Source organism: Vitis vinifera, chromosome 15 (genome assembly GCF_030704535.1).
Source record: "Vitis vinifera cultivar Pinot Noir 40024 chromosome 15, ASM3070453v1".
NCBI classification, from domain to species: domain Eukaryota; kingdom Viridiplantae; phylum Streptophyta; class Magnoliopsida; order Vitales; family Vitaceae; genus Vitis; species Vitis vinifera.
The window spans coordinates 20,947,587-20,957,095 of record NC_081819.1 but is presented as its reverse complement, the minus strand read 5'-3'; the positions used below and the strand labels follow the sequence as shown (position 1 = coordinate 20,957,095).

Sequence of the window (9,509 nt, the reverse complement as noted above, 5' to 3'; positions counted from 1 at the left end):
GCGCACCTCGTTTCTTTTAATAATAAATTAAACTGTCATTATTTATTTCACATTTCATAATTATAAATTACACTCAACTTATGATTTTCCACCTTATGAAAAATACTATCATATTCATAATTAAATTTACTACAAGTCTGTTCTTGAAAAAATATCATTTGAGTTTAATTACCTGAAACATTTTTACTTTGAAATTCATTTAAAACATGATATAATTGACTATTAAAAAAATTCAATTTCATAAAAAATTAGAAACATAAAATAATTTTTTTTTCAGCGCCCAAGAAGTCGAAATTTGTAATAACCCTTAACCTGTTAATTTTACTAATATTTATTTACTAAAAAAAATTTAAGTAATATTCTAAAACTTAATTCCATAAATTAATTAGTCATTCAATTTATAAAAATCAAATCATCAACCTTTTGGTATAACTTTTATTTAATTTACTTCATTTGTCAAATTGTTCAATCATATCAAAATTTCAAAAGTTAAATTCATAAAATTCACATTTAATTAATTTACCCCTTTTGTATATATTTTCTAAATTCACATATCAAAATTTAATCTTAATTTAATTTCAATTCAACTATGTTTAATGTTTTGTAATTCTATAAAGTTTAACTTCAATTATAAGAATTAAATTGATTTGTTATAAAATTAAATTCAATTTCTTTTTAATTATCCATTATAACAATTTGATATAATATAAATTTTTATCAAGTTTTTCTTACTATGATTTTCTGATAATTATCAAATAATAATTAAATTAATTCTCTTAACATACTTGATATTCAAATTTTTAAAACTTAATCTCAATTATTTGATGATTAAATTTTTTTTCAAATCTAAATTTAATTTCTAAAATTCTCACTCCTTACATCTAAATTTTTTTTCAAATTATTGATTTTTTATCAACTTCTCCAAAATCTTTCCTAATTAAAAACTAACACGTAAATCTTTACCACTCTTTTTAACTATTTGACCCATAATTTTATAAAAGACTTTATACTCGGAGAATCTGACGTGTACTTAAAAACCCGAGTATTACACCATCACTATATATTGTCAGTGAAAATCCAATCAGCGTGACCTTGAGATAACAAGCCAAATTCCATCATGCACATTTTATTTATATATAAAATAAAAAGTACATAAAACATGAAATTTCAAGAGAAAAAGTGTGTATGGACTAAAGTCTCTAAACCGACATCTTACAATCTTCATCGTTATTCTCACATGCATATTTCACTCACATATTTCAAAGGAAATCCAAGTGAAAAACCAACGGACCAACGCATGTTAAGATATGGACTCACATATCTAACAATAATTCATGATTAAGCTATTCATCTCTTATAGTATTTGTTTTCTGTTCGTTCAAGAGTATGGGTCACTTATGTGTAAAGCTCAAACGTCATCACGAGACTTAGATGATGGGCCTAAAACTCGTGAGGCCCAATAGCCCAATGGGTATGGTCCCAAAGGCTAGAGGGTATAAAAGATCAAGAGTCTGTTCATTTTGTAATATCACATCTTTGAATAGAACAGAACCCTGATCTCTCCCGCTTCCCATTGCCATATTTGGGTATGTTTAATATGAATAAATGCATGTTCTGAATGAATTTGATAAATATATCCCATTATGTTTTGGTGATAATGGAGATCAAAGATATATAACAATTGGTATCAGATCCAGGTTCCATCCTCACCAAAAATACCTTTTAAAACACAAATAACAGCTGGGCTGTTTTGGGCGATCTAGGTGCCGTTCAGGCACAATTTCAGGCGCAATTTCAAGCGCCGTTTCAGGCATGCTTCAGGCGCTGTTCAGGCGCCGTTCAAGGTGCGCCTCAGCCACCATCCGGCGCCGTTCAGCGCCTTTTGAAGCGCCATTTTCAGGCGTGTTCGAGGCACCATTTGCAGCGCCGTTCAGGCGCCGTTAGCAGCGCCATTCAGGCGCTGTTGGCAACGCCATTCAAAAGGCACCATTCTGGCGCCATTTCAGGCGATCGGAAAGACGTTTTGGCGTCGTTGTCCGGTCGGAAACGCTGTCACGACGTCGTTCCGGTGATGGCGCCGTCGTTCTGATGCTGGTGCCGCCGCCGACGTAGTTTGGCGTCATGTGCCCACTTAGTTCTGAGTCTAAATTTTTTTGGAAGATGGGTCCTTGCATAAGTCCCCAGTCCACCCATCACTGAAACCCAGAAATGAGAACTACACCAGATAATGTACAATATTTAGAATATATAAGCCTTTGGGTCTTTTCCCTTTATAAAATCCGGACCATGAGCATTGAGAACGGTTTGGCTTTAGACTCCAGCTCCCTCTCTTGGCTCACTTGTTTCAGCATTTAATTTCAATCATAAATATATATATTACCAAATAAAATTGTGGGTGAGCCATGGTCCAGTAGCCCAAAAGAAATAAAAATTTTTTTTTTTTTTTTGGACCAAAAATACCCCAGAACCATGATATTTGGAAGAGATTTGGTTCCTGAAATGAGGAGGAGCGCAATTAACAAAACCCGAACCTCATCGCCGCCTTTACCTCCAGTCCCGTTTCCTTTTCCACTGCTGCAGATGATTCATAACATGGAGGGGAGGGATCAGGTTTTTTTTACGAGGAAAATATTGGAGGGATCTGACGTTGACGCGGGTCAGAATCGATTTTTTGTCCCAAAGAGTGAGGTGCTATGGGGGGTCTTATCAGAGGAGGAGAAGAGGGAGGTGGAAGGAGGAGGGGGCGTTGAAGTAATGGTGGTAGATCCGAGGGGTGGGAAGTACACTATGAGGTTGAAGAAGTGGGTTAGTTTGAATAAAGTAGTCCTGAATTCTGGGTGGCGAAAGCTTGTGGAAGATAACGGGCTGAAGGCAGAGGTGGATTGTGTAGAGCTATGGAGTTTTAGGGCGGATTCGAATCTGTGTTTTGCCTTGAATGTCAAGAGAGATGGAAGTCCAGTAATTAATCGTTAAAGAAGATGATGATAATGGTGTAAAATGGAATCTTGTAAAGTTTTTGATGTTGAGTAGATGTTCTTGATTATTGTTTTTAGTTTTTGTATTAAGGTTTTGATGGTCAACGATCGGAATGGCTTTTTGTTGCATACTACCATTCTTATAGTCCCAATCCTCAACCCATCTATACTTTACGTTATGATAAAGTAAGGTTTTGATGAAGATTGGTCACTCCAAAGATGGTAAATGTCAACGTGAATGACCATCGGGCCCTTTTGAACCAACCACCGAAGCACACCAACACTATATATTGTGAATGAAAATCCAATCAGCATGAGCTTGAGATAATAAGCCAAATTTTATTTATAAAAAAATTACACAAAACATGAAATTTCACTAGAAAAAGTGTGTATGGACAAAAGTCACTAAACCCACATCTCACAATCTTCATCGCTATTCTCACTCACATATTTCAAAGGAAATCCAAGTGAAAAACCAACCGGACCAACGCACTCTTGTATAGTACCATTATAGCTAGATTCAGATTCTTGAAAATTAATAATATATCATCATCATGGATGGTATTGTCAGTTGTCTCTCGACATTCAAAGCAAAGCACAGCTTCAAACCCATCCTAAAACTCCACAACTCAATAAAATCCACCCCTGCCTCCAGCTTATTATCCTTCACAAGCTTTATCCATCCAGAACCCAACACAAGCGTAGTTGAACTCCCCCGCCTCCTCAACTTCATCTTATTCCTCTCCCCCCTCGGATCTACTACCTCAACTTCAACGTACCCTTTTGGTCTCACCAGCTCCCTCTGCTCCTCCTCCGATAACTGTCCCCACAGCACCTCACCCTTGCTGATCAAAAACCGACCCTGACGCACGGCCACATCGGATCGTGTAACACTGTCTTTCTCGTCACCAAAACCAGGCCACGCCCCTGCATGCCTTCAATAGGATGCAGCATTGCAGCGGGCAGTCGGGAGAGAGGCAGGTCGTTTTCTCCTTCATTCGGCACCATCTCCTTACCAAAAAGCCTCATCTCAGAGATTTAGAGAGAATGAAAAGTCTTTCTTGGCATGAGGCCTGACCATAAAGCTTTATTATATGGTGTCGAGTGTGCTGACTTCAGTCATCAGCTCACTCCTGGAGACCGAATTTTCATGATTTGTTGGGCTTTGTGGAGCCTAGTTTTGTTTGATCCGGTTTGACGACCCGACCCGAATAATATTGCATGACTTTTTTAATGGGAGATTTATTGAGGCCTGTTGGGCCCGTTTAGCCCATTGTGGAACCACCTTTTGTAATTAGGGTTTTTTAGTATGGTAGGGTTGTCGTGCTATATATATATAGAGAATATTGTAGCCGTCATGTTGTACTCTTTGTATTCTTCCCTGATAATAGTGATATCCCTGCAACTCCGTGGACGTAGGCAAATTGTCGAACCACGTAAATACTGTCTTGTGCGTGTGATTGTTTTTCTTTGGCGTGTGTTTTCTCTAATTTTTTGTTTCTCACGGGTTGGGAATTCGGTTTAATTCCCTACAACTGGTATCAGAGCCTAGGGTTAGGTTTGAGTGGGAGCAATGGCAGAGGAAGCAGGAAAGGCGTCTGGAATAGAAAAGTTTGATGGCACAGACTTTGCGTATTGGAGGATACAGATTGAAGATTATCTTTATGGGAGGAAATTGCATCTGCCTCTTTTGGGGACAAAACCTGAGAGTATGAAAGCTGAGGAATGGGCGCTTCTTGACAGACAGGTTCTAGGAGTTATTAGGTTAACTCTGTCTAGGTCTGTTGCACACAATGTTGTAAAGGAGAAGACCACAACAGATCTGATGAAGGTTTTGTCCGGTATGTATGAAAAGCCGTCCGCAAACAATAAGGTGCATCTGATGAAGAAATTGTTCAATTTGAAGATGGCAGAGAATGCATCAGTAGCACAACATCTGAATGAATTTAATACAATCACAAATCAATTGTCATCTGTAGAAATTGATTTTGATGATGAGATTCGTGCTCTGATCGTCTTGGCTTCTTTGCCAAACAGTTGGGAGGCAATGAGGATGGCAGTAAGCAATTCTACGGGAAAGGAAAAACTCAAGTACAATGATATACAAGATTTAATTCTGGCTGAGGAGATTCGCCGAAGAGATGCAGGTGAAACCTCAGGATCTGGTTCTGCCTTAAACCTTGAGACAAGAGGTAGAGGTAATAACAGAAATTCAAATCAGGGTAGATCAAATTCCAGAAATTCTAATCGGAACAGAAGCAAATCTAGATCAGGCCAACAAGTACAATGCTGGAATTGTGGGAAAACAGGTCACTTTAAAAGGCAATGCAAAAGCCCTAAGAAGAAGAATGAAGATGATTCTGCTAATGTTGTAACAGAAGAGGTACAGGATGCATTACTTCTTGCAGTAGACAGTCCACTTGATGATTGGGTTTTAGATTCAGGAGCTTCGTTTCATACCACTCCACACCGAGAAATCATACAGAATTATGTTGCAGGTGATTTTGGTAAGGTGTATTTGGCTGATGGTTCAGCCTTGGATGTTGTGGGTCTGGGAGATGTCCGGATATCGTTGCCCAATGGGTCTGTTTGGTTACTGGAGAAGGTTCGATATATTCCTGACCTGAGGAGGAATCTGATTTCTGTTGGACAACTTGATGATGAAGGACATGCAATACTATTTGTTGGTGGTACTTGGAAGGTTACAAAGGGAGCTAGGGTATTGGCTCGTGGAAAGAAGACTGACACTCTGTATATGACCTCATGTCCAAGAGACACAATTGCAGTTGCTGATGCAAGTACTGATACAAGCCTATGGCACCGTAGACTTGGTCACATGAGTGAGAAATGGATGAAGATGTTGCTGTCAAAAGGAAAACTACCAGAATTGAAGTCCATTGATTTTGACATGTGTGAAAGTTGCATCTTAGGAAAGCAAAAAAAGGTGAGCTTCTTGAAAACTGGTAGGACACCGAAGGCTGAAAAATTGGAACTAGTACACACTGATTTGTGGGGGCCTTCTCCGGTTGCATCCCTAGGAGGTTCAAGGTACTACATCACCTTTATTAATGACTCAAGTAGAAAGGTATGGGTTTATTTTCTGAAAAATAAATCTGATGTATTTGTAACTTTTAAGAAGTGGAAGGCCATGGTTGAGACAGAAACAGGTTTGAAAGTAAAATGTTTGAGGTCAGATAATGGAGGAGAGTACATAGATGGAGGATTCAGTGAGTATTGTGTTGCACAGGGAATTAGGATGGAGAAGACCATTCCTGGGACACCACAACAGAATGGTGTGGCTGAGCGCATGAATAGAACTCTCAATGAGCGTGCTAGAAGTATGAGGTTGCATGCTGGACTACCAAAAACTTTTTGGGCTGATGCTGTTAGCACTGCAGCTTACCTGATAAACCGAGGACCATCAGTTCCCATGGAGTTCAGACTTCCTGAGGAGGTTTGGAGCGGTAAAGAGGTGAAGTTTTCACATTTAAAAGTTTTTGGTTGTGTTTCTTATGTTCATATTGATTCTGATGCTCGTAGTAAACTTGATGCAAAGTCAAAAATATGTTTTTTCATTGGCTATGGTGATGAGAAATTTGGCTATAGGTTTTGGGATGAACAAAACAGGAAAATCATCAGAAGTAGAAATGTGATATTTAATGAACAGGTTATGTACAAGGATAGGTCAACTGTAACGTCAGATGTTACAGAGATAGATCAAAAGAAATCTGAGTTTGTCAACTTAGATGAATTGACTGAAAGTACTGTCCAAAAAGGGGGTGAAAAAGATAAGGAGAATGTAAATTCACAGGTAGATTTGAGTACACCTGTAGCTGAAGTTCGTAGATCTTCCAGGAACATTAGACCTCCGCAACGTTATTCACCTGTTTTAAATTATCTCCTGTTAACTGATGGTGGTGAGCCAGAGTGTTATGATGAAGCCTTGCAAGATGAGAATTCAAGCAAGTGGGAGTTAGCCATGAAGGATGAGATGGATTCCCTATTGGGGAATCAGACATGGGAACTGACTGAATTGCCAGTAGGAAAGAAGGCTTTGCACAACAAGTGGGTATACAGAATAAAAAATGAGCATGATGGTAGCAAACGTTACAAGGCCAGATTAGTTGTTAAAGGGTTCCAGTAGAAGGAGGGCATTGACTACACAGAAATATTTTCTCCAGTTGTGAAGATGTCAACAATTAGACTTGTACTTGGAATGGTGGCTGCAGAAAACTTACATCTTGAGCAGTTAGATGTGAAGACAGCATTCCTTCATGGTGACTTGGAGGAAGACCTTTACATGATTCAACCAGAAGGGTTCATTGTTCAGGGACAAGAGAATCTAGTCTGCAAACTGAGAAAGAGCTTGTATGGCCTTAAACAAGCTCCTAGACAGTGGTACAAGAAGTTTGACAATTTTATGCATAGAATTGGGTTCAAGAGATGTGAAGCTGACCATTGTTGCTATGTTAAGTCCTTTGACAACTCTTACATCATATTACTGTTGTATGTGGATGATATGCTTATTGTAGGGTCTGACATTGAGAAGATCAATAATCTGAAAAAGCAATTGTCCAAACAGTTTGCAATGAAGGATTTGGGAGCTGCAAAGCAAATCCTTGGTATGAGAATCATTAGAGACAAGGCTAATGGTACATTGAAGCTTTCACAGTCAGAGTATGTGAAGAAAGTTCTCAGCAGGTTCAACATGAATGAAGCTAAACCAGTGAGCACACCCTTGGGTAGTCATTTCAAACTAAGCAAAGAACAGTCACCAAAGACAGAAGAAGAAAGGGACCATATGAGCAAGGTGCCTTATGCCTCAGCTATTGGCAGCTTGATGTATGCTATGGTGTGTACAAGGCCAGACATTGCACATGCAGTGGGAGTTGTGAGCAGATTCATGAGTAGGCCTGGAAAGCAGCATTGGGAGGCAGTCAAGTGGATTTTAAGATATCTGAAGGGTTCATTAGATACATGTCTTTGCTTCACAGGTGCAAGTTTGAAATTGCAGGGTTATGTAGATGCTGATTTTGCTGGTGATATTGATAGTAGAAAGAGTACTACTGGGTTTGTTTTTACTCTAGGTGGTACAACTATATCATGGGCTTCAAATCTACAGAAGATTGTTACTTTGTCTACCACAGAAGCTGAGTATGTTGCAGCAACTGAAGCTGGAAAGGAGATGATTTGGCTACATGGTTTCTTAGATGAATTGGGTAAGAAGCAGGAGATGGGCATTCTACACAGTGACAGTCAGAGTGCAATTTTTCTTGCCAAAAATTCGGCTTTTCATTCAAAGTCGAAGCATATACAAACAAAATACCACTTTATCCGTTATCTTGTTGAAGATAAACTGGTAATACTTGAGAAGATTTGTGGATCTAAGAACCCTGCAGACATGTTGACTAAGGGTGTCACTATTGAGAAATTGAAGCTGTGCGCAGCTTCAATTGGTCTTCTAGCTTGAGGACAAGAGGATGAGTTGTAGGGATGAGGGATTGTTTCTTGGAGGATAGCGGTTTGATGTTGGTGATTGGACTAGTCTCCAAGTGGGAGATTTGTTGGGCTTTGTGGAGCCTAGTTTTGTTTGATCCGGTTTGACGACCCGACCCGAATAATATTGCATGACTTTTTTAATGGGAGATTTATTGAGGCCTGTTGGGCCCGTTTAGCCCATTGTGGAACCACCTTTTGTAATTAGGGTTTTTTAGTATGGTAGGGTTGTCGTGCTATATATATATAGAGAATATTGTAGCCGCCATATTGTACTCTTTGTATTCTTCCCTGATAATAGTGATATCCCTGCAACTCCGTGGACGTAGGCAAATTGTCGAACCACGTAAATACTGTCTTGTGCGTGTGATTGTTTTTCTTTGGCGTGTGTTTTCTCTAATTTTTTGTTTCTCACGGGTTGGGAATTCGGTTTAATTCCCTACAGTCTACCACCATTAATTTCCACTAAGCAACACCAAAACCTCCATTAATACTAATGAAAACAAGAGAATGGCGAAATTAGTAACATATATACTTGATGCAACTAGTTTAAACTTCGAAAAGAGCAGAAAGAAATTTAAAAGAAGATTTTTATTACAGATAAGCACCTTACGTTTTTTTCCAAGCTATTTGAAGTTGCCGGGAACTACCGGGGATGTTAACGTGGAACCGCGTCCAGATACTTAGAATCTCATGAGTCATGATTGTACAATTTTTTTTCAAACTATTTGGAGTTATTGGGAGCCACCGCGATCTTTACGTGGAACCGTAATCACGGGGCTAGAATGTGTCGATAGTATTTGATAAATCAATTTAATGATTTCAATTATTAAATCAATCTTAAATTTTTAAAAAATAATTTTAATGTAAGTAAAAATAAATTAATTTTAATTATTATAGTAAAATAATTAATTCTATTCTTACTTAAATCTAAAATTATATTTTAAAAAATTTATAATTGATATAAATTAAGTTATTAAATAAATTTATCAAATAATTAAACTATTTTCCTAAACTGTTGTCCTTTTATATTCTTGT

At 38.2% G+C, this 9,509-nt stretch overlaps 1 protein-coding gene across 1 annotated transcript; it reads left to right on the top strand.

The window, feature by feature from the left end:
• Nucleotides 1-2,469: 2,469 nt before the first annotated feature.
• Nucleotides 2,470-8,731, top strand: LOC104881968 (retrovirus-related Pol polyprotein from transposon TNT 1-94). Its single transcript, XM_010663714.2, has 2 exons — nucleotides 2,470-2,968; nucleotides 7,211-8,731. Exons 1-2 carry the CDS (start codon nucleotides 2,470-2,472, stop codon nucleotides 8,443-8,445), a joined length of 1,734 nt encoding a protein of 577 aa, XP_010662016.2. The 3' UTR covers nucleotides 8,446-8,731.
• Nucleotides 8,732-9,509: the final 778 nt, after the last annotated feature.

Coding starts and splice junctions, on each gene's coding strand:
- LOC104881968 (XM_010663714.2), top strand. CDS start 2,470: ATGATATTTGGAAGAGATTTGGTTCCTGAAATGAGGAGGAGCGCAATT. Junction 2,969..7,210: donor TGGAAGTCCAGTAATTAATC/GTTAAAGAAGAT, acceptor CTGCAGAAAACT/TACATCTTGAGCAGTTAGAT.